At 44.7% G+C, this 25,165-nt stretch overlaps 1 protein-coding gene across 6 annotated transcripts in view; it reads left to right on the top strand.

Moving 5' to 3' along the window:
• CSGALNACT1 (chondroitin sulfate N-acetylgalactosaminyltransferase 1) overlaps nt 1-25,165 on the top strand; it is a 326,878-nt gene that overhangs the window by 263,563 nt on the left and 38,150 nt on the right. For all 6 annotated transcript variants that reach the window (XM_026485711.4, XM_057303517.1, XM_026485714.4 and 3 more), the window contains one exon: nt 18,659-18,875. In XM_026485711.4, coding sequence (XP_026341496.1) covers nt 18,659-18,875 — 217 coding nt within the window. The remainder of the gene's footprint in view (nt 1-18,658; nt 18,876-25,165) is intronic.

Raw genomic sequence — 25,165 nt, 5'->3', positions numbered from 1 at the left:
ACCCGGAGCAGCAGAGACGAGGGCAGATGCACTGCTCCTGCCTACACTCGATGCCGTGTGAAAACTTCAGTGCAGCCATTGAGGAGGAGTAAAAGTTCCTCCACCCCCTGCCAGTGTGCTCCGTGTCTCTCCTGACCGCACAGCGACACGCTGCTGGGGTAGGCTTGGTGGGATTGGGAGACAAGAAGAGAGACGAGCCCTTGTTGATACTCGTTTTTCTCCTCAGTGCTGGACGCCAGATCTCTTTTTTTTTTTTTAATTAATAATGATTTTTTATTATATTATGTTAGTCACCATACAGTACATCCCCGGTTTTCGATGTAAGGCTCGATGATTCATTAGTTGTGTATAACACCCAGTGCACCATGCAATATGTGCCCTCCTTTTTTTTTTTTTTTTAAAGGTTTTATTTATTTATTTGACAGAGATAGAGACAGCCAGCGAGAGAGGGAACACAAGCAGGGGGAGTGGGAGAGGAAGAAGCAGGCTCACAGCGGAGGAGCCTGATGTGGGGCCCGATCCCGGAACGCCGGGATCACGCCCTGAGCCGAAGGCAGATGCTTTAACCGCTGTGCCACCCAGGCGCCCCAATATGTGCCCTCCTTACTACCCATCACCGGTCTATCCCATTCCCCCACCCCCTTCCCCTCTGTAGCCCTCAGTTTGTTTCTCATAGTCCATAGTCTCTCATGTTTCATTCCCCCTTCTGATTACCCCCCCTTTCTTTATCCCTTTCTTCCCCTACTGATCATTCTAGTTCTTATGTTCCATAGATGAGAGAAATCATATGATAGTTGTCTTTCTCTGCTTGACTTATTTCACTAAGCATTATCTCCTCCAGTGCTGGACGCCAGATCTCTAACTCACCCAGAATCCAAGATACCCAGTGATGCTTCAGCATCTGTGCTCTTGGCTGGGTTTGTGTAAAATATACTACTTGTTCACTGATCGGAATTTAAGGAGGCCCCTGAAATAGGCATCGGTGTAGTTACTCATAATTCAAACTTAGGAAAACAAGCCTACCATCTCGAGAATTATTCTTTGAGGGCTCTGCCACAAAGAGGAATCTCATCCTGCTGCTTCAGTCACACCTGTTCTTTACGAATCCCTGTGCACCAGGAGGATCCTGAAGATATGCATTGGTGTGACTCAGGGTCAGGGGTCTTTTTCACCTGAGTCAAGAAATGTGGCTCTCCCTTCAGGTCCTTGTTAAACTTCACAGTCTCTGAGGGGCCTTAATGAAGAATACTAACTATCCAGGTTTTCTGTGTCTGCATGAACGTCCCTTAATTCTGGATATTTGCTTGGTTATAACAGCACCTCTTACACCCTTGAACTGGTATTCCCTTTGAGTGGCCCCGGGTTTCTATATAAGCTTATATAAGCTTATTAACTGCAGTTAAGATGTCATAAGCATGCAAAGGAGAATAAGACAGAATTAATAAGAAAAATGAGAAGGAAGAAGGGTCCAGATTTTACAATACAATAATGAAGAAAAAGAAGAAATCCATCTGTATTGAATTATTGACATTGGTAAAACCACAGCCCAGCCTGCAGGGCCCCTGGCCTTCTGGTCTCCAAATGACACTGTGAGAACCCTGGCTCTCACCATGGATGGAGTCCTCCAGTCCTTAGAGACTTCCCTCATGGTCTACTCAGAGAATAAACTCTCATAAGAAGGAAGACAGTCTGTGGCTCTTGAGGTGCCTTATTCTGTGTCAGCGACAGCTGTGATGACTGCCATATTTATTGGAATGGATGGGGCCCTGGACCTAGAAGACAATTTTTACTCAAGTTTTACAGATGGGACCTTTTCCTAAAGTGTATTTTTGCATATCTCTTCCCAGTTTTATCTCCACATCATAACGACCCCCATCTTATAAGAGCAGTCATTCCTGAGACCACTTACCCTTTGGTCTACATTTTGTGTTCCATTCTTTAACACCATTAAATAAGCCGTTCTCCAGACGTTCATGATTTACTCGTGCTACCAATATTTCCTCTCCACATTCTTCTCATAGAAACATCCACCATCCAAACACTAACTACCTAAAATGGATTTTATATAAGAGGGAAAACCAGGGCTTCTCAAGATCATTACGGGTCCTCCCATGGCAAAGATGCACAATGGACTTGAAGGTCCTTTTAAGGAGAATAACAGGTGCAGAGGGCTGGAAGCTTTTCTCGATTTCTGTGTTGTTCGCTCCCATTTCATTTGACTATTAAGCCTTCAAGGGATAAAAACCTCTGTCACATTAGGCCTCTGCAACATTAACACTCCTTTACCGAAGCAGTTTAGAGTAATAGAGCAGTTCAGTGCTGGAGAAAGGGGAGGCATTATTTCTGTCATTACTTAGCTCCTAGAATCACTCTGAAGAGTACCAGTGCCCCGTGACTGCCTGTGAATGACTTTGCCTCCATTTGGGAATCACTAGATTGTGGAAGCATTAAAGTTATATTCCCTAAAGCAGTGCTTTTTAACCTTGGCTGCACATTACAATCTCTTGGGGGGTCACGCTGTACTACAGACTAATTAAATCAGAGTCTCGGGGGGGGGGGGCTGGGCATCAGTATTTTTAAAGCTCCCCAGGTGATTCCAGTGTGCCACCAAAGTTAGGGCCCCTGCTTTAGAGGAGTCGCCAGATGTACAGCGGGAGTAGACTTGCACGTAGTGGTTCTGGAATGCGGACCCGTTCAGGCGGCCGGTCCCTGGAAACTGTGATAGAGTATGAATGAAATGAAATACATTTGGTCTTCTCTCTTTAACTAGTACATGACCTTCATTGTACTAGTTAGAAATGTACTAGTTACATTGACAAAAGTCTTTCTTCCCACACCCCAAGGTAATATGCTAACGCTTAACTGAATCCCTAAAATATTGTATGTATGAAGTGCTGTATATATACTTCAATCCACACAACAATCCTCTGAGATAGGTCTTTTATTATGGTCATTCTTATTTTGCAAGTGAGAACACAGAAGCAAAGAAAGACTCAGTTGCTTGCTCAAGAACACGTAGCTGGAACGTGAGCCCGGGAAACCCTGGCTCTGGAGTCTGTCTTCCTGTCCACTGCCTCCCAGTCCCCACAGTGAGAAAGTCAACACTGATTCATTCAGCAAGTATTTACTGAGCACCTAGAATGTGCCACGCACTGCTCTAGGGTGTTCAAGCACACGTACTCATACTTTTATTGTTATAAATGAGGGATGGCTTTAACAGATAACAGAACTCTGTATCACTGGCAGAAAAATAACTTAAAATCGACTGTTTCAAAATAATTATTCTTGGTAGCTGTTCTAGAATACCACCTCTCTTATATCTAACAACCTTACAGAGCAAGTGAACTATTTAGCTGAATGTATTGTTTTTAAATTTTCTTTGAGATTCCGTTTTTGACCCATGGATTATTTAGAAGCATGTTATTTAATTTCCAAGCGTGTAGAGATTTTCTTGGTCTTTCTGTTATTGGTTTCTACTTTGAATCCATTATGAACTGAGAGCACACGCGGTGTAAGTTCAATTCTTTTCAAATTGTTGGTTTGTTTTATGGCCCAAGATATAGTCTATTTTGTTGAATGTTGCATGGTGCTTGAAAAATATGTGTACTATGCTATTGTTGGGTGGAATAGTCTATCTGTGGGAATGAGATCCTGTTGGTTGATTGTGCTGGTCACATCTTCTGTTTCTTCCTGATTTTATGTCCAGTATTTTTATTCGTTGCTGAAAGGGGATTGACATTCCCAACTATAACTGTAGAATTGTCTATTTCTCCCTTCAGCTTTATCAGTTTTCCTTCTCTGTCTTTTGAGGCTCTGTTGTTTGGGGCACACACGTTAGGATCATTCTGTCTTCTCGGTGGACTGAACCTTTTATCATTGTGTGATGTCCTTCTTTGTCTCTAGTAATTTTCTTCATTCTAAAGTCTACTTTATCTTACACAGCCACTCCTTTTTTATTAATGTTTGTAGGATATATCTTTCTCCATCCATTTTCCTTCAAGTTACTGGAAGTCACTTATTGAATTCGAAGTGAGTTTTTTGTAAAAAGCCTATAGTTTTGCTCTGTTTGTTTCTTAACCACTCTGCCGGTCTCTTCTTTTAATTAGTATATTTAGACTACTTAGTTAAGGCAGTTACTGATTTGTTTGAGTTTATGTGTCTCAAGTTAACAATTTACACAACCAGGTACGTTTTTATGTTAGAGAGCTCACCAAGAGCTTATATTCAAAATAACTATCAGTGGGTACTTAACCAAGGGGTCTTTGTTTATTTGTGTGATTTTATAGCCAAAGTAAGTGTTGATATCATCCACTTGAAAGGTTTCCTAGACTAAATTTATTGTAGCCATGCTCCATTGCGTGGCGTTTGGGGGTCTCAGCTGCCCATTGATCCATGGGTTTCGTGGACCCAGAACTTTTTTCTGAGGAAAAATTTTAGTCCTGCCTAGGGAGCTCCCTCTGCTCAGCTCCATACTGAGGTTGGGGGGCCTTTTGCTCTGGTACATGCCTGGCGAGTCATAAGAGGGTGTCAGTAGCACCAAGAGCACAGGAACTGATAATGTTTGCACGTGCTTTTAATGAGCAGCACAGCCCATTTGCATATTTACATGCATGTTCCAGCCATTATTGCTGCATACACATTTCTGTGTCTGTATGTGCACGAATGTCCTTTGATTCTGGAGATTTGCTTGGTTATAACAGCACCTCTTACACCCTCGAACTGTATTCCCTTTGTGTGGCACCGGGTTTCTTTATAAGCCTCAGTTACTACAGTTAAGACGTCGTACGCATATGAAGGGAGAATAAGACAGAACTAATGAGAAAAGTGAGAAGGATGAAGTATCCAGATTTTACAATACAGTGGTAATGGAAGAAAAAGAAGAAGAAATCCAGCTGTATCAAATTACTGACTTTGATAAAACCACAGGCCCAGGAACTGATAATGTGTGCCCGTGCTCTTAATGAACACCTAGCACATTTGCATATTCACAGGCCGTGATCAGTTGTTCACGTTCTAGTTATAATTGCTGCAGTATGCATTACCCCCCAGTTTACTGGCTTGAGATCATCATTTCCATGTCCTGACAGACTCCATGGGTCAGGGCTTCAGCGGGGATGGCTTGCCCTGTTCCAGCATGTTCGGGGCCCCATCTGGGAAGGCTGGAAGGCTGGGGCCCAGACCATTCGGATGCTCGCTCACTCACAGGTGCCGCAGCTGGGCTGTGACGGCAGGAGGACCGGGACTGCTAACTGGATTGCGTGGCTTGTCCTGCAGCTTGGCTTCTCCACAGCGTGGCGACCTCAGAGTACTTTTACTTCTTACGTGGCAGTCTGGGCCCCCAGAGAAAGTGTTCCGGCAAAGTGGAGACCATATCACTTCACTGTGCCCTCTTAGGCAAAGCAGTCACAGACCCACTCAGATTCAAGGTGGCAAGGTAGGGGAGCAGAGACCAAATAACTTGGGGGTCATGACTTACTTGAGAAAAAATATTTAGAGAGCACTCCCTAAATAGGTTGAATATTATCTATTTTTATAGATTCTGAAAGTTTAAAAAATTCCTTATATTAAACTATCACCTGAAAACTGCATACCTAATAGACCACATTGTTTTGCTTTCCTATGCAATTGTTTTTTTAGAGAGAGAGACAACGCACATGTGCATGCAAGCAAGTGGGGGAGGAGCAGAGGGAGAGGGAGAGAGAGAATCTCAAGCAGGCCCCACACTCAGCGTGGAACCCAGGGTGGGGCTCAGTCTCACGACTCTGAGCTCATGACCTGAGCCAAAATCGAGTCGGACGCTTAACCAACTAAGCCACCCAGGCGCCCCCACTGTGGAATTGTTCCTGTGCTTCAATAGTACATTATTAGTCTTACGACTAACGTTGCTACAGGAATTTTGTAGAGGCAGTAGCTCTCCTAATCCTAAGATTATAATTGTGTTTCTTCTAGTTTTTTGTTATATTGTGGGCACAGTGAATCGTGTATTATTTAGTGCCTGTGTTGTATAGTTGGGGAAACTGAAGCTTTGAGAACTGATCGTATCCAATGTCATAGGGCAAGTTAATGGTTGAATGGAATTAAAATGCAGGTCTGCCTCTCTCCTGGGCCAGATTATCTCTGTAGAACTTTCCCTGGCTTTGTTATCAAGTGTCACTTTATGACTCGCTACCTCACAGGGGTCTTGCATGACCACAATGTCCCTTGGCATTCTGAGCAGATCGTTATATTAAAAAGGATGTTTCTGTTGGGCTGACATACCTCATAGCTCCCAATAGTCAGCATTAAAGTTGTTTCATAGTGTGTTTTTCACCCCAAAGGGAAAACAGTTTTCACGCTTTCACTACGTGTTGATTTTACTCACTCATGTGTGATCATCTCTTGGCGATCAGGTTGAGGTGTGTGTCCGTGTCTGACTGTGTGTTTGTAGGGATGTGGAGGAAAGTACAATTGAAGCTAATATCAAGGGGGGCTATCCTTCAAAACTTTATACCCGTTAGAACATACTTTTTTACCATTTAGAATTCAGATTGTTATATTTTTGTTATAGTGGTTGTCCAAAAAGTATAAGAAAATCCACAAACCAATAGCCACAGAAAACCCACAAATCTTTATTGGTGGCAAACAGGAAGTCCTCCTTTCATGACTCACAAGGCCATCATGATTTGGAACCTGCCTAGCCCTTGAGCTTCCTGTCTTGCCGTGTTCCTCACCGGGCCCCTCTCTCAGCCTTACTGAGCTTGAGTGCTTTTCTGAATGTACCATATCCTTCCCCTGTACCGTTGTACACTATTATATATGCCGGTCAGGCTGCCCACAGAGTCCTCATGCACCCCGTACTGAGTCCGCCCCCTACACATCTCTCCTCCTCCATGTTGCTCAGATACTTGCCTCTCTGGGCGGCTGTCCCCGCGTCTCCCCAGCAGAAGCTGGGGTCTCTCACAGCACCCCTGGCCCTAACCACAGTGCTACAGCTGCTCATGTCTGTTTCTGTGCTCTCCAGGGCAGATCCATGTTTTATTCATCTTTGTGTACGCTGGTCTATTACCAATAATGGCAGGTGCTTTTTGAAGGATTGTTGAGTGAATGAGTGCCTGGATTAATGGGTTCACAGAAGCATATCCCATTATTCACTATCATCTTAGCTTTACTTACTGTCCTTGTGGCCCTGGAATGTTTGCAGGAAATGATACATTATGCAGATTTCATTTAAAATATTGCCGAGGTTTGGGCCATAGCTCCAAACATTGTACTATGACATAGATGTTCAAAGACTAAAAAAAAAAAAAAAAAGGATTGGGGTTTAAAAGTGTGCCTTTCATGCTGATTCTCCAGGTTGGTGTGGGGATCGGTTTCTCTTCCTTTTTGTGACCACCCTAGAAGCATCAGGGAGAGTGGTCATAGCTCTTCTCCCATCAGAAACTCCATTGACTGGGACCGTCATTATTTATCACAATGGCTAATTCTTCATTTTAACTCTCTAACTTTTGTATTGGTCTGGGATATGCCAGTGGTTCCCAAAAGCTAGTCCTCAGACCCAATTTAACAGGTCTGGTATGGAGCCCAAGAATCTGTCTTTCCTAAAGCCTACCAGTTTCCACTGGCATGGATAAATACAAGTCAATTAATGTCTATTATGGTAGAAAATTGTGACCTATTATTCTAGGTCTTCTGATTATTTTCTTGCGCTCCAGCTTGGTGTGGTTTATATGTAGTTCAGAAGTTCCACAGAAATATACATACTTTCCCCCAGCTGGCCAGTGATTTGCTCTTATAGCCTATTTGTAAAGCTAAGATGAATTTTTATCACTAATTAGATGAGTCAGTCAAATAAAATAAATGCTCATGTAAGAGCCAACTAATGATTTTCCTTGAAGCACAAAGAAGTTGTTGATGCTTTGAACATACACTGTGATTCAACTTGAAGACTAAGAAGTAGGAACCCTGTGTCATGAAATTTCTTGTTTAAAGTGGCACAACGTGAGCAGTGAGGCCAGAGTTAGACCCGGAGTCTCTGGCATAGAAGTTGGCCGAGCACAGAAGCTGTCAACAAAGCCAGGAGCCTGGGTGTGTCTGGCAGAGGGAAGGAGGCTGTTCTAATTATGTCAGTGTTTGGGGCGTGGTGTAGGTATGATATGGTGCAGGGTTTTGCTAACCAGTGTGGTTATGAGGGGATGGTATAGTCAGACAGAAGGTCATGATATCTGATAAAGGGCTATGGGATCAATGCTTTTAAAATTCCTGTTGAGACTATATGTTAGAAATGGAGTTCTCAAGCAGCAGGTAAAAAAAAATTGTATTGCAATATCGCTCAAAATTTCCTTGACTTAAATATTATATATGCTAATTTGCGTATTACCAGGCTTTTTACCAGAATATTCAAGAATCCTCATATCTCTGGATCCACAATGATGACTTTTAAAAATGAATGACTGAATTCAGCTTCCAAACATATCGAATGCCAGTGTTGCACAGCAAGAGGAAGGCCTGCCCCAGAGCCCTGACCTCTCTGACCAAGTGCAAGAATGCATTAAATGGCTAATGGAGCAAAGTAGGATGACATAATAATTATAGTAGTAGTAACAGTTATTAGGGTTATTGCTATTGCTGACTGAGTACTTCCCATGTACCAGCCATGTACTAATTTATTTGATATTTATAACAACAGCCCTATGAAGAAGTATTATTATTAATCCCGTTTCTTAAAGATGAGGAAATTGGTGTCCATGAATGAATCCATAATATATTAATCTTCAAAGATGAGTTTTAAGACTGACTTTCCTGATATACTTTGGAAAGTTAATGATTAGCTTTCTGAAGTGATATTTGTAGATGTTTTTCTGTTCTTGAAAGTCAATCTCAAAAAGAACGGAAGGGCAGAGAAGAAAGAATTACAAACATCCTTTGATGGTGAAGTTACCTTTAAAGAGATTTACCATGACATGCTCTGAACTGCAGTCGTTATGCCCATCATCTGCAAGGACACCATTGTAACCTTGAATGTTCCTTACTTAACTAAATCCTTATTTAACTGCTATGAGGGCCTCAATTCACCCGTCTGTAAAAGGAAATGGGTAACTGGCTTACCTCGTTGGAAGACTTTTTTAGGCCTAAGATAAAGTTTGTGAGTGTGGTTTGAGAAAGAGACACCTGCAATATATCCTCTGTTTTGGCAGTACGTTGCTTAAGTCATGGCCAGAGACAATAACACGGTCACACATTCCCTGCCCTTTGACCTTTTAACTCCTGCTCATTGCTGCTACCTGGCTCTGAAGTTATCTGCTTTCTACAGCATCCTGGACATACTGTCCCACAGTGTGTTGAGAGGAAGTTCTGCAGCTGTTCGGAAACGGGCCCTCACAGTGGCTGCTCTGATTACCCTCCCCCGGATGTTTGTTCTGGAATCCCTGCAGAACTCCTCACTATCTTAGTTCCCCATACTGTGTTGAGCCCCTTGAACTCCCTTTACTCCAGGTAGGCATCTAGACCGTTATTTTTCACCACTGTTTTCTTAAAGTTATGGAAAGAGATGGATCTACCATGTCTTTGTAAGCAGCACACAGTCCTTGAAAAGTAGGAGCTCAGGGCGAAAACGAGGTCTGTGTAGTCGGGGGTCTCGAGCGGCATGTGGTGGGGTCTGGCTGACGCAAGGGCACAGAGGGAGTGAATGTGCAGAGGCCGGTTTCCAGAGCAGTGTGGGCCTTGCCATCTTCTTCATTAAACTTATCATCAGAAACCCATTTTCCCCCCAGGACTTCTGTTATTACTTCTGACTTCAGTCTCTTTGTTGTTTGTTTGCACTCTGACCCAGTCTATGTCCTTTGACCTATCTTTCCTCAGGCTTGACTCCTCCCTCTCCAGCCTGGACCCCATAGTATATTCCTTCAGCCACTTGCTTCCCAGCACCCTGACGTCCTTGCCCTGCAGAGCCTGGTCCTAGATCAGTCACTCTCCATCTTTCCCCCTCCTTTGCCTGTTCTTCATGCTGCTGGAGGAAAGCCACCGAAGGTCCATACATGCTGATATCAGGACAAATTTATGATCTCCAGCCCAGCTGGGCTTTGTGCTAGCTCCCATTCTCTGGCCACCCTCCCAGCCCCCCAGCCTGTATCCACCCTTAATCCTCTTGTCCTCAGCCTGACCTTCCTCCCACTTCACTGAGAAGTTAACAACGTTAGTTCTCGAGGGTTCCTTTGGCTCCTTGACCCAAGCCTGCACCACCTGCACCCTTGCTTTTCTATTTCTGCCCTGTTTTGGAGAATAGGTGACGCTGCTCTCTCCAAAACCGTGTCTTTTCTGGATCATGGTTCCCACCCACCTCTCACTTTGTCATTCCATCCCTGCATCCTCATTGCCTGGTTCTATTTGTTCCTTCCTCTCAACATATGAAAGGTGGTTTCTTTTTCCTATTTTTTAAAAGATTTGTTTATTTATTTATTTATTTATTTATTTATTTATTTGAGAGAGAGAGCACGCGCACCCATGAGTGGGAGGGAGGTAAAATCTCAAGCTAACTGCGCTGAGCGCCGAGCCGGACATGGGGCTCGATCGATCTCATGACCCTTAGATCATGACCTGAGCCTAAACCAAGAGTCAGACGTTTAACCAACTGTGTCACTCAGGTGCCCCTTTCCTATTTCTTTTTAATATTTATTTGAGAGAGACAGAAATAGTGAGAGAGAGCCTGAATGGGAAGGAGGGGGAGAAGCAGACCCTCTGCTGAGCAGGGAGCCTGATGTGGGGCTCGATCCCACGACCCTGAGATCATGACCTGAGCTGAAGGCAGACACTTAACCCACTGAGCCACGGAGGGAACCCCCTATTTTTTTTTTAAGAAAATACTGTGAACTCTAGCTGCTACTGTTTGCATTCTTTCCTTTCTAACCAAGCACCTTCCTTCCCACCCTCCTGCCCTTTCTCTGTGGAAGGGCTATGCATTAGGGTTGCAGAAACAGTTCTGGTTTTCATGGAGCTTACCTTCTAGTGGTGGGAACAGCACTGGAGAGGCGGGTCAGTAAAGACATTCACATAATATGTGATGCAAACACTCAAACAGGTAATGGGAAAGCCGTGGCAGAGTGATGGAGCCAGTGGGGGTGGGGAGTGAGACCAGAGAAGTCCTCTTCGAGGAGGTGGCTTTGGGCTGAGACTCACTGGCAAGAAGGATCCAGCCATTCCTGGACCTGGGGGAAAGCATCCCAGGCAGAAGGGAGAGAAAAAGGCAAAGGTCCCCAGGCAGCAGCAGTCACTCGACAACTTCAAGGAAATGAAAACACTCAACTCCCTCAAGTCAGTGCTGCCACTTCAGCTCTCATCACCCTTCACGTCTGGCCTGGCCTGCAGCCCTGACACTTCTCTGAGATCCTCACTGGTGAGGTCAGCAGTGATCTCCTGCTTGCCCTCCAGGGGGCCAGTTTCGTCCTTGTTGTACTGAAGCTTGCTGTAACAGCCAGCAGCGCTGCAGTCCCTCGCTCGCTTGCGGGCGGGCTGCTCCTGCCTTCTGTGTCCAGCTCTCACTGCTCCTGGCCTCTCGCCTCTGCTCATCCACACACATGGCTCCTGCAGGGTTGGGACACCCCAGGCCTGCATCCTGGGCTCCCTCTTCTCTCCTTACAGACTTCCCGGCTGCTCTGACCCTCTGCATGCTGGGGACACCTACCTCTGTGTGTCAAAGGGAGGCCTGTCTGCTGAGCTTGCGACCTCCTCATACAGCTCCGGAAGTCAGCACATCCAACGCTCTACTCAAAACCCTTTTCGCACCTGTAACTGGAGTCACACCGTTTCTCCCTTCCCCCCGCCTGCTGTCCCATTTCCTAACCGTGTTTTCCTGAGTTCTTTCTGCTTCTCATCCTCTCCACTGGCACTGTCATAGTTTCGGCCTTTGTCCTGCTGAATCATCGTGGTTCTATCCTCATGGCAATCTGATCTCAGTCCCTGTGGTCCCTCCACGCTCCCGGCTCCTCTGTGAACAACCCACTGCACTCCCCGGAGCTCCAGGTCAGAGTTTTCTCCCATGGGGACAATCTAGCGGGCCAGCATGGCGTGCCCTACCTGACTCTCCAGCTTCGTCTCCCGTCTCTGTCCCTTACTGAGCTTTTGCACCCCAGCTTCCCTGAATTGCCTCAGGTTTGCCAAACATAACAGAATGGTTTTTATTTTCATTCTTTCAGTACCTTCGCTTATGCTGCTATCTTTCCATAGAATGCCCTCTCTGATTTTGCAGTCCTGGCAAACATCCACTCAGTCTTCAGTTCTGGAGAACTATCTTCTATCAAACGGCTCATCCCCTCCACTAGGTAGAAGACTCGCTCCTTTCTGTTCCCTTAGACCTTGGCAGACTCTCTTAGGAACTTATGTAGTTATGTCTGTGTTGCTTACCTATCTATCTTTCTGTCTGAGAGCACAGTGATTTTATTATGTTCATTTTTATATTTCTAATATAAAACACAATCCACAGTAAATAGTACCCATAAGAAAAATCAGTGAGGACCAGAGTAACCATGTCTCGTGACTGAAACTTGTCGGGCTCCAGGTCCATGGTGAAGATCCCAGCCCACTGCACTGGAATCACATGGCTTCGCTTCCTGTTCATTGTCAAATACCTGATAGCCTTCCTGAAGTGATGGGTGGCTTGTAGCTTTGTGTGTGGGGGGGGAGGGGATGCCTCTGAAAAGGAAGTCAGCTGTTAGCAGCAGTGATGAAGTAAGGATGAGCTCTAAGTAAAGTGAGCTTCTTAGAAATTTCTGATAGCAGGGAGATCATTAGGAGAAGGAAGGGGAAAAGGAAGGGGAGGAAAACGGGGGGAGACGAACCATGAGAGACTATGGAGTCCAGGAAACAAACTGAGAGTTTTAGAGGGGAGGGGTGTGGGGGGCTGGGCTAGCCCCGTGAAGGGTAGTAAGGAGGGCACATATTGCATGGAACATTGGGTCTTATACGCAAACAATGAATCATGGAACACTACATCAAAAGCTAATGATGTACTGTATGGTGACTAACATATAATAATAAAAATAAAAAAAGAACTTTCTGATAGATTAAGGTGATGAAGTTGTCTGCATGGCTTCGTGACAAGAACAAAGACACACAAAATGCAATAAATAGAAGTAAGAAAAGGCAATTCATGGATTGTTTCAGCAAGGACACCAGACAGTGCAACCATTTCTTATCAAACAAAAGAAACATTTGGTGAAGGTTGAAAACAGTGATAAACTTGCATCAGGACATGTCCAGAGGCTGCTATGGACTGATGCACTGAGATGAGTGGAAAGCAAGGTGTGTACAGACATTTCCCTACCCTGGCAGCGGAGGAAAAGCCTGACAGTGGTTACTTTTTATTGTTTTTTTATGGGGAGAATTACTTAGGTGTAGTACCTGAGAATTCGAAGATTCGTGGCAGTCTCAGGAGCATCTCTTTCCCAAATGTCAAATGTCTACTATTTTCCCTGAGAAAACAGAGCTGACAACAGACGGCACTGTAGTAATGTCTCATTCATCTCACAGGGTCTGGGAATGACCTACTCCTTCTGAGCAGGGTTTTCTAAGCAAAAACCACTGAAGCACCAAAATTGTTAAAAATTGTTATTGGGACTAAAATCTTTCTCAGGTGTTTCTCTTTCTCTTCTTGAACAGAGGCAGGAAGCTATGTGTGCTCTTACAGTGACGTCTGCAAAGGCGATTTACATGGGTAGAGGGTTTTTATATTCAGCGTCTCAGACACTTAAAGCAAATGAGGCTCTGCCTCTCCCCCTGCTGTCAGAAGGCCTCTCTGTATCTCGGCCAACATTTCTGCCTGTTCTAGATTTCTCCTCTCCCATATACTCTCTTTTCTGTGGTTAGAAATGTTTTTTTCATGAAAACCCCTCTTAAAATTTACTACTTTGAATGTATTGTAGACTATGAGTTTAGGGGATTGTTATTTAATAACTGTTACAATTGTGCGTCAGCGTAAAAGAAAGGTTCTAAGGGTGGATGTGAAGATCATCTCTGGGTGAATGAGCCAAATTGGTTTTTATGACAGACTTTCTATTGTTTATTTTGACTTCTGTTTTTCATGCTTCTGCCTCTTTGCCCTGCTCTGAGCTGTTCATGTCGCGTATGAAAAGTGACCTCTAGGGAGTAAACCCTTGCACAGGGTATGTTCTGGTCAGTCATTAAAGAATCCGGTGAACACAGGCAGATCACAAGTGCCTGCGACTCAGTGTGTTCACAAGTGCCTGCGACTCGGTGTGTTCACCTGTGCAACGACAAGGCTGGACAAGATGAGCTCCAGAGTCTGTAGAGGCTGAAAAAAAGTGTTCAGCAAAGAAAAGTTTAAAATCTCTGAAGACCAGAGTGTCTGGAGGATTGAATGGCCACTTTGGGTTGAGAACGTCCTGGGAATCTTCCCAGAGGAGGAGGTCCGCTTTAGAAGGGACAAAAGGAAGACTGATGGGGAAGTGTGTCTTGAGAAAGTTCAAGACCTCTTCAGAGCAGACCAGTTATTGTGGTAAAGTATACGTAACATAAAATTTACCATTTTAACTATTTTTAAGTGTACAATTCAGTGACATTAAGTATATTCACACTGTTGTGTAACCGCCACGCTACCCGTTTCTAGAACTTTTCATCATGTCAGACTGAAACTCTGTGCCCATTAAATACTAACTCCCCATTCCCTGTTTCCCCAACCCCAGGTAACCACATTTGGGATCAGCAGTCCATTTTCTGTCTCTAGGAATTCGACAAGTCTAGACACCTCATATAAGTGCAGCCATACAGTATTTGTCCTTTGTGTCTGGTTCATTTCACATGACACGAGTCTTTAAGATTCACTGCTGTTGCGGCATGTGTCAGAATTTCCTTCCTTTTTAAGGCTTAGTAATAATCCATTGTATGCATCTACCGTGTTTCATCCATTCACCTTTTGATGGAGATTTGGGTTGTTGCCGTCTTTTGGTTTTATAAACAACGCGGGTATGAACATGTATATACAAGTATCTATTTGAGTCTCTGTTTTCATTTCTTTTGGGTACATACCCAGAAGTGGAATTGCTAGATCATGTGATAACTCTATGTTTAACTTTTTGAAGAACTGCCAAACTGTTTTCCATAGTGGCTGTACCATTTTACATTCCCACCAGCATTGCAGGAAGGTTCCAGTTTCTCCAGGGAGGAAGAGTAGTTGTATATGCGCATTATGAACCAGCTTGACTGGAGCCCACCTTTCTCATGAGGCAGGGGCAAGACCTACAATTAGGACAGTAGATTGAGGCCATAGTATGGAAGGTCTTGAAGGCTTGACCGTAGTATTGGTGCTTTATTCTCTAGGCTATAAGAAGCTGGTGAGGGAAAAGCAGGATTAGAATGGTGCTGTAGCAAGGTGAAGGGCCAAACGATATCCTTTGCAGTATGGGTTGGGCCCTGGAAGTGGGACGTGGAGTGGCAGAGGACTGTAGTTATCCTGCTGAGAGACCTGACCTAGGCTCCATGTGGGAAGGTAGGAAAGGCAGGGATGGCAGCGGAGACACTTCTGGGATAAGCAGGTAGCACTGGCCACAACCTGTGGACACTCATGTTGAGTGAGGGTAAGTAAGAGTGTGAGGGTAAGGAGTGGTACCTCCTTGATGTCTGGCACCTTGATTTCTGAGGTCCTACACTGATGACGAGATGTAGAGAGGGGCCTATGTCTGATTAGTTCTGCGCCTGCTGAAGGAACAGACATTCACGGCAGACCGACCATGGAGCTGTATCTTGGATGCCTGGAGGTGTCCCCACCTAGTGGTTCATCCTATCTACGGCCTGGCTCCCGTGAGCAGTGTAAGATGAGCACTAGGATGTTTGCTCAGGAAGCAGAAACACCAAACTCAAAATAAAGTTAGGGTCAGTGGAGAGAAGGAGGGCAGGTAGGGTATCTAACCCAAAATCGAAGCTAGCTTCAGAGTTTTTATTTTGATCTTTAATTTACATAATGCATGAAAATGATGCTCTCCTATGCAAAGCTGGTTTGCTTTGCATTTGCTGGTATACATGCTCGCTCATTGGCTGAAAGGCCGTTTCTGTCTCAGAAAGCTTCAGCCTGCGTCCTGTCTCTCAGAGCTCTCAGGAGCTCTCAGGCTCCTGAAGACTTCCAGGAGGCACAAGGATCCGCTGAGGTGTCGTCCTTTGTGTTACAAGCAGACCGAGAGAGAGTGCCACTGAGCAGGTGTGGGAGGGCATGCCTGCGGGTGTGGTGGGTGGATGGCTGGGTATGGGTTTTAGTGGACGCAGGTTGCAAGAGAGTTTTAAATAACTTATTTGAAATGGAATTAAGAGATCTAAATCAGATTTATAAGACATAATTAATTTAATTAGAGTATGGGGAAATATGCTAAAAAGTTGATGCAATAACTGTTTCGAGGCACGGGCTGTGGAAGACAGTGAGACAGCAGCTGAAATTGTGGTGTGCGCGCTCGGCCTGGGTGCGCCAGCCTCCAGAGGAGGCGGTGCAAAGCCGGAGGCCACCGCCAAAGCCGCTGCCTGTTGCGCTGGGCGGATGACACATGCTCACGGAGGCAGCTCCTCTGACATGCTCGTGAGGATCACTGTAGTAAGAATCCTCACATTCCCTGGGTCCTCCCTAAGTAGATGCCCATCTCTTCGGGTGGGTTCGCCTCTCTTTCTACCTGTGTTTTCAAACCTGTGGATTCAGATTTTTAAAAGTTCATGATTCTTAGCCTGGTGCCGAGAAAGAAAATGACTCAGTTAAAAAACACTCTTCGGCCCATGTACATTTTTATCTGCACATTAAACTGTCGGCAGCCTTTCCCACGTTGATTGCTGCGTGGAGAAGGTAATGCTTGCTCACACCAGACACCAGGAGCTTGACGAGGCATGGCCACCGACCCCTGGCAGGCCCCTCTCAGCTGTGCGGCCTCTGTTACCAAAAGCAGCTCCTTTCTCACTCGCCCAGCTTTTTCTAACCCTGCGAGTCGGTGGTTTCCCCAGCTGCTGCAGACAGCCTTCGAGGTGGCGGAGGCCGGTTTCCTCAGTGCAGACGAATTGCCCGAAAGAATTAACAGATTTTGAAGGGAACCACCTCACATTTTCAAATAAGTCCTTTGAGCTTCCTAAGGAATGAACCTTCTTCTTCTTCCATGAATGGCCCCCGCAGGGACTATGAATTCTGTTTCAGCAAGAGCTCAGCAAAACCTCTCTCGGCTTCCATGTCTCTGAGGGCCGTTGAGCAGTAGGCCCTGTTACCCAAGGAATCACTCGATGGAGGCTCAGAAGAGCACTCAGGCCTTGTCACGGTGAGCTCGGGTCCTTAAATCCGCCGAGCTGGCTGCCAGCGGACTGCGCGGCTGGATCCTCGAGGCAGGCCCTTGGGACAGCCGTGAGAGATGACGACCTTGAAAGTCCGCAGCACCAGACGCCTCTCTGGGGCTCCTGAAGGAGAGCCAAACGGTGGAAAGGATCAAAGAGGCTGTAAAGCCCGTGGTAAGCGTGAAAGACTCCTGTCCAGCAGAGAGCCGAGCAGGGAACCGGGCGGCGTTTGTGAAGAAGACCTGCAGTGGCCACAAAAGCAGAGCGAGTGAGAAGACAGGAGGGGGTTTATCAGAGGCCGTGAGAACTGACTCCTGTGGGCAGGCACTTCCCTGGAGATGCACTTTTGCAGCTTTTCCAAGACCAGGAGGTGTATGCCAGCTAACGTGGGGCTTAGGAGGAGGGAAGGGAGCTGCGGTGGAAAACATGGCAAGTCAGAGGTAAAAGATGGAGGAACTTGTCTGGCCATTTGCTGGATTTTTACAGAAGTTTTTTCTGACTATAGAAAAAACACCCCAAATACCAGTGATGTCGGGAAGGCTGTAGGACCTAAGCATTGGGAATCGTTTGCTTATTTGATAGAAAAATTCTGTTGGGTCAGGCCCTTGGGAGGCTCATCCTGAGAGTTGACGGGTCACAACTTCAACCCAACAGGCACGGCCGTGGCGTTTCAGTACCAGTGACGTGTGGTAGAGCACAGTTTGGGGGGCCTTGAATAGATATCCCAGGTAGTCTGGCTCGGGAGCACTGAGCTGTGCTGCTTCTCAGAGGTAGGAAGGACAATATGGATTTAAATAAGATGTGCACCTGCCACTGTGCTGGGTAGTTTATGTGTTGTGTGCTTTAATGCTTCCAGAAGCTTCCAGAGGGCCTCTCTGAGGTGCCCCAAATAGATCGCTATAATCAGTCCTTCTGAAACGGCTGTAATTTCTAAGACATAATTTTAACATTCTTTTACAATTAAATAAGTATAGTAACTATAGTATTTAATCATATTTCAGAAAGTGTGGATAATAACAGAAAAGAAAAAAAATGCGCAACCCCACTGCACATCACAGCCAATCTTATTTTGGCATGTTTCCTTACCGTCCTTTTTTGAATGCCTCTGTGTAGTATAAATACAGCTTTGTATCCAACATTACAAACTTCTTTCTGTGTTTATACGAAGTCTTCATAACTGATTTTTAAATTGATGGTATTTTGATTTCTTTGGGGATTTTTAATAAGGGAGCATTTTGGGTTTCCTAATACTTAATACATGCCCAGATTTAATCTTAATGTTTTAAAAGGCATTTTGTGCTAGATCTCGGCTATAAAAACAAAAGTACTGCACGGCCAGGGTTAATTTTTAACGCTTTCTTTGTGTCCCTGTCGACAGGGATCTACCGCACAGAAAAGGATAAAGGCACTCTGTATGAGCTTACGTTCAAAGGGGGGCAGAAGCACGAATTCAGACGACTCGTCTTGTTTCGACCATTTGGCCCAATCATGAAAGTAAAACAAGAAAAGCTCAACATGGCCAACACGCTCATCAACGTTATCGTGCCCCTGGCGCAGCGGGTGGACAAGTTCCGGCAGTTCATGCAGAATTTCAGGTTTGTTTGTTCGTACATGTTTACCTTCCTCCGTGTGGCGAGCGTTAAAATGCTGATATCATTTCCCGTCATCTCCCTCATTTCTCTGGCCAAGTACAAAGTCCCCTCTCTTCTTGTTCAACTGTTTTCTTCATGTAAAGTTTATCATTTGCATTTGCCTTTCCCTAAAGCAATTAGAAAACTGCCAGACAAGCAGATTTACCTTCAGAAGGGAAAATTCTGAGGGGTGACTTTTCATCCAGATCTGCGGAGATGACCTGATGCCTGCTGTGTCTGGGTCTAGCTTGAGTTTGGGCTCAGGTTTGGGGACAGCGCAGGCCATGCTGTCTCATCAACGGAGTGAGGCTTCTTCCAGGCTCTCGAAGGCCAGGGCCCCCATGGCTGGAGGATGTGCGTCCTCGACTGCAGGAGGCCTCGTTGGCTGTCCTGCTCCTGCCGTGGTTAGGACAGATTGAATCAGAACCCATTTTCTATTCTAACCTACATCTCCTCAGAGGTTAAATTTAGAATTATACCAAGAAGGTTCCCAGCACTCGCTTTTGTAGCTACTCAAGAAGACTAAGTGGGGTTTTGTTTTCAGATGCAGTAATGTCGTCTTTACATAGATGTCTTGGAGCTCTCTACTGTGCAGTGTTGGGTCTCGTAAGCTACCGCGGCCAACATTCATGTGTTGGTTCATCTCCAACTAACTTACCTAGCCAGCTTGTTGTAAAGATAAAAGTTGTATGTGTCTAATTATAAATCTTGGAAGATCAAACTTTTTTATTTTTTAATTTTTAAGAAATATTTTATTCAGTTATTTGAGAGAAGGAGTGAGCATGAACAGGGGGAGGGGCAGAGGGAGAGGGAGAGAGAATCCTAAGCAGGCTCCATGTCCAGTGTGGAGCCCAAGGTGTGGCTCCATCTCACGACCCTGAGATCATTCAAGAGTCAGATGCTTAACCGACTGAGCCACCCAGGTGCCCCTCAAACTTACTTTTAATCTTTTATCATTAAATTTACGTTATTAGAAGCCAGTAATGCTCAGTATAAGGGTGTGGTTGATATTTCTCAAAATTCTAGATAATGAATGCACTCTTTTTAAAATGTTTACATTTGAAGGCTAAATGTCATCTAAATGAATTTTAGGGTCAGAATCCAATAGTCTTAGAAGAGACCTTTGGAGGTCACCTGGTCTAATCCTCCCTTATAGTTCAGAATCCCTCCAGAGCATCCCTGACATTTGGTTCTCTATGCAATGTGTGTGTCTGTGTGTGTGTGTGTGTGTGTGTGTGTCTGTGTGTGTGTGTGTGCACGTGTGCACACGCGTGCACCAGGTACCAGGCTGCCTCCTTCGCTGGGCAGGCTGCTGTGTCGTTGAATGTTCCAGATAGGAAGCTTGCTATTATTTGGACCTGCAGCCTTCCTCCCTGTGATTTCTACCCAGTGGGTCTAGTCCTAGCCTCTGAGGAAATGACTAAACAAATCCTTTCCTCTTAGACATCAGAGCCTTTCAGATCTTTAAAGACAGCTGTCCCAATGCCCACTGTCTTTCTTTTCCAGGTTCAGGAGCTGTGCCTTCAGTTGTGACACCGTGCAGAGGAGGGTGGGCTGTTCCCGGTTTGTAGATACCCTGTTGGGCACCATCCCGTGAGCGCAGGCAGTGTGCTCCGGCTCTAGCAGTGACGTGTCTGTGGGGCTTTGGCTTCTTGCAGTCTTCCCTTGCCTTCTTTCTGGGATGTCAGAGGGCCGCCGGTTGATTTAGTGTGATTTCCCAAGAAGAGCTAACCCTCTGGTTGGCAGTAGGCATTAAGTCAAATCATTGCTTCCAGTGCCTGGTGTGCCCATTTCTAGGCTGAGTTTATAGTAAACTTCTCTGGCTAGGAGGCTGCCTAGAGCATGCCACATTAAGGGCCCTGAGAATTGCGTCAGCCAGCCATGAAGGCCCGTCACTGAGCGTGGTGGGCTTGGCGAGGTAGTGCTCACACGAAAGCGGCGTCTGCGCGGCTCTCTGTGTAGGACTCCGTGGCCCGGAGCCCCAGGATTTTCTTGGTTATACATGACCGGCTCTTGCCTTAGTGTCATGAGGATTGCAAGTATTTAACGATATGGACTAAAACTAGAAGGGAAATAGTGTTGAAAAAGGTAAAATGACTACCTTGCCAGTCTCCAAAATTGAGATGGTGAAATGGAATATAATTCTAGTTAATGTTTTAAAAACAAATAAAATGCCCGCGGTAGCACAGAGGCAGGAGAGGGTGGGTGGGAAGGCTTACGACTTGGGCAGGATATTCGGAGAGCCTGTGTGTGCCAGACACTCGACCAGACATTGGGGGACATTGGGGTGAGGAGATGAGTTCCAGAGGTGGTGCCTACATTCACGTGGACTAGAAGCCACTCGAACGGAGCTAGGAGCTGCTGCAGAAATAGAGACAAGGGGCAGTGGACCACAAGAAAGGCTTCCCAGGGCAGAGGAAGCCAAGTGGGGAGTTTGCTCTGTACTCTAGGGGTTTCTGAATGTGTTGGGTCTCTGAAAAAAATGAGATAAGAAAGGGTACTCAAACCTGAGAGTATTTAATTCTGTGTCAGAACTTAGTATAGGTGGCATTTGAAATCAGCCCGCAGAGAATGGATTGTTCAGTGTGTGGCTTTGGGACAACTAATCAAACAGCAGAAAATATTTAATTCTTACAGCATACCAAAACTCCGGAGTAAATGCTGGTCAATTAAATATTTAAATAGAATTAATACAAACATTAAAGTATTGGAAAAAATATAAGGAGCTATTTATTAAATATTTGACATTGTCTTTATGAAATCCCTTCTGTCATAGGATTAGCAGATATTAACTCTGGCTGAAACTGAAGATGGCGTGATGAGTAACTTTTGTTTTCTTCGTTTGAATTCTGTGTTGTAAATTTTTATGTAGTTACTATGTGTTTTATGTTTTGTTTAAAAATTCAACAAAAGATTTTTTTTGGCTGTTATAATTTAAACATGGATTTTTAGTTTGTAAAAGTGATATATAGCTATTATAAGATATTTAAATAATATAGAACACAAGGAATTAGTTATTTAAAAATCCACTCCTGGCCCTGCCTTCCCAAATTAACCATTTTTAACATTAATTGAACTCTATTGTAGGTAATTTTCTTTAAATATATGCAGATAGAAGAATTACTTGCTAGCTAGAAATAATTTAATACAGCATGAGATATACTATATATTCTGTTTTTAATTAAAGAATTACATTTTGCCTGACTCAATTTATAGAAGCGAATCCAAAGTATAAGTTCAGAATCTGAAATATAATCTGAAGAAATTGTGGCCTTTAGGAAAATGTTTCTCTGTTGTAAGAGATATTATTAGCTCTGAAGAGATCCCTCTAAAATTATTATTATTATTATTATTATTATTATTATTATTACTATTTAGATGGAGAGAGAGGGTGGGGGAAAGGGCAGAGGGAGAGTGAGAGAGAGAATCTTAAGCAGGCTCCACGCACTCTGTGGGGTCACATGCGGGTATCGAGCTCACGACCCTGAGATCATGAACTGAGCCTAAACCGAGAGTTGGGCGCTTAACCAACTGAGCTACCCAGGCACCACTGAGATCCCTCTAAAACTTAGGAAAAAAAGATTTTGCATACCAGAAAAGATTGGAATTATTATGTATCTTTTGCTGCATGTACTCACTTTAGACTGGATTGAAAAATGGAAATCGGCACAGTCATACTTTCTCCCTCTCCTACATCTCATCTTCAGTGCACTGGCTGTCTATTATTTTTACCTTGTCAGGGGTTGCAGCCTTTGTGTTCTGTTTTTTAGCCACAGAGACTGTGTAAGTGGATTTCGTGGACCTATCAGTAGCCTTCTGACCACAGTGGCTGCATTCCTGAGGTCTTGGTTGGCTAGATTTCATGGGTGAGAAATTTTTTCAAGAAGTGTCCTGAGTACTTGAGAGTAGAATGTCTACTTATGGTAATTTTAGTTTAAGGATAACTCGGTTGGGCCTAAAATTCTTGGGACACACTTTCTTTCCTCGGGTGTTTGTAGACATTCTTCCGGCATCTGATGATCTCACGGAGAAATGTTAGGACAACTTTATTTCATCTCTCCTGAGAATGACTTACTTTTGCCTGAGTGCCTGAAAAATTCCTTCTTGAATCTGGAATCATAATAGCTTCGTCAGGATACGTCTCACAGCAGTGTCTTGTTCTCGCTCTGATTTTCCTGTACTTAATTTTCTTTCTTGTTTTGTGGATTCTTTCATGTCAGGCAAATTTTTTGGTGTTTTAATTTTGTATTTGCTTCTATTTCTTAATGCCTTAGTCTTTTAGCTGCTTTCACATGAGGCTTTCCATGAGATGAGCAATTTGATTTTCAGGGGCATCTATTCTGTCCCTTGCTCCTTAATTTATTACTTTTGTGTGTTTGGGCTGCCACCTTCTTTCCTCAGCACAGAATGTTCCTTTTAATCTATCGTTTTTAGCATTTCTTCCTTGAACGTTTTTATCGAATTCAAGAAATTTTTATTTAAGAGGATGTGAAACGTAGAAGATATTTTCTTCTGTTTGAATTGTATTTTCTTTCAGACGAGGTTTTTCATTTACTTTTTGAAAGCTATTGCTTTCTTGTTTCTCTCTTTTTTTAATTCCTTTAATTTTGATGCTATTCTTGAAACACAGCTGCTGTGAGGTGGCCCTTCATCTTCCTTCTGCCTGGCATTGCAGAGGGCCACACAGACTGTTTGCTCTGACCGTGTGGGGGTGTGTTCTCCTAGGCCACCTCCCCGTCTTGATGGAGAACTGCTTGCGTCCCACTCCTGGCTGTGTCCTGAGGGCAGGTACTTATTTTTCTAGTCACTTTATTTGTAGTCTCCAAGAACGGGGAGGAGAGACAACGCAGTGGGTGCCTTGTGCAGCCTTTGTTGGAGGCTCCCAATTCCTGTGGCTCTTCTGCGCCCTGGGATGGATGTGAGCTGTGCTAGGCTCGCACTGTCTGGTGGTGGACGGGTCTTTGTTGTGAGTGGAGGATGATTTGGCTCTCAGAATGGGCCCTCAGGGAAGGGCTGAGGCCTGGAACGTCAGCCCCATTAGTTTCCTTCTCATCTCCACCTGTTATCTTCAGCAGCTCTTTCCACCCCCACAAATCAAAAAGAGGAAAGAAGATAAGGTTTGGGCCTTCTGTTTAATGATTGGCACTGTGTGTGTGTGTGTGTGTGTGTGTGTCTGTGTGTCTGTGTGTGTGTGTGTGTGTGTGTGTGTCTGTGTGTGTGTGTGTGTGTGTCTGTGTGTGTCTGTGTGTGTCTGTGTGTGTGTCTGTGTGTGTCTGTGTGTGTCTGTGTGTGTGTGTTGTAGAGGGTATATATAAGATGCTGCCTCGGACTGTCAGCATCTCCCATCCTTTCTCTGCTTTTAAGAAGGATCTTGCCTAGGATTATCTTTTTTCCTTTGCTTCTGCCCATTCCACCTTTCTCGCAGGGGTTAGTTCACAAAGTGTAATGAAGATAATCCTCCCGTCCTTCTCTACTTTCCATGCAAGGTGGAGAGACCGTGTATTCCACTGTGGCTCTTCCTTCACGGAGATCCTGAATTGGGATTTGGGACCCTTCTTTCCCCAGACCAGCTGTTTCCCTTGGCCACTTTCTCCCCACCTTGGCTGCTTCTCCAACTCTTCTGGAAGGAGTGGCTGGAGCCTGGAGCCAAGAGCCACATGAGGGGAAAATTGAATCTTCTGTTTCTTCCACTGTCTTCTTGTCTTCCATGTGAAGATTACATCCTGTTCATCGGTCATTTATTAGGAGCAAGACTTGCCACTTGCCACTATTTTTGGTACAGGGTTTGCAATGATCGGTGTGACATTAATGTATTTAAAACATTATCTTTCTGGTGCATGTGCTTTAAAATGTAGGCACCCTTTGTTCTGACACCATTTGAATGAAGAATCTTTTACAAGTAGCTTTATATATCTGGCTTTAGTATCTTCTGTGAAATCAAAGTACTGGTCCAGATGGGTCCCCTTGTAGCTCTGACACTGGTTAGTACTGATAGATTTAGGGTTTTATTTTGCTTTTCACTTCAGCATCAGTTTGCTAATTATTCACCTAAAAAAGAGCCAAATGGCTAAAAATTATAATAAAGATGCCTTCTTAGACAGAAGAAATAGATGTAGAACCCAGAATTCCCCAGAGAGTATGGCCCCTAGGGAACACCAGGTCTGAGAAATCAGCTTACTTGGGGATGAAGGCCAGACGTGGGGTACAATCTGCAAGGAACTAAAGACCAAGTTTTCATGTTCCAGACCCATGTC

Source organism: Ursus arctos, unplaced genomic scaffold, assembly GCF_023065955.2.
Source record: "Ursus arctos isolate Adak ecotype North America unplaced genomic scaffold, UrsArc2.0 scaffold_27, whole genome shotgun sequence".
NCBI classification, from domain to species: Eukaryota; Metazoa; Chordata; class Mammalia; order Carnivora; family Ursidae; genus Ursus; species Ursus arctos.
Note: the sequence above shows the minus strand (reverse complement) of the source record. Positions and strands in the feature narration are given on the sequence as shown.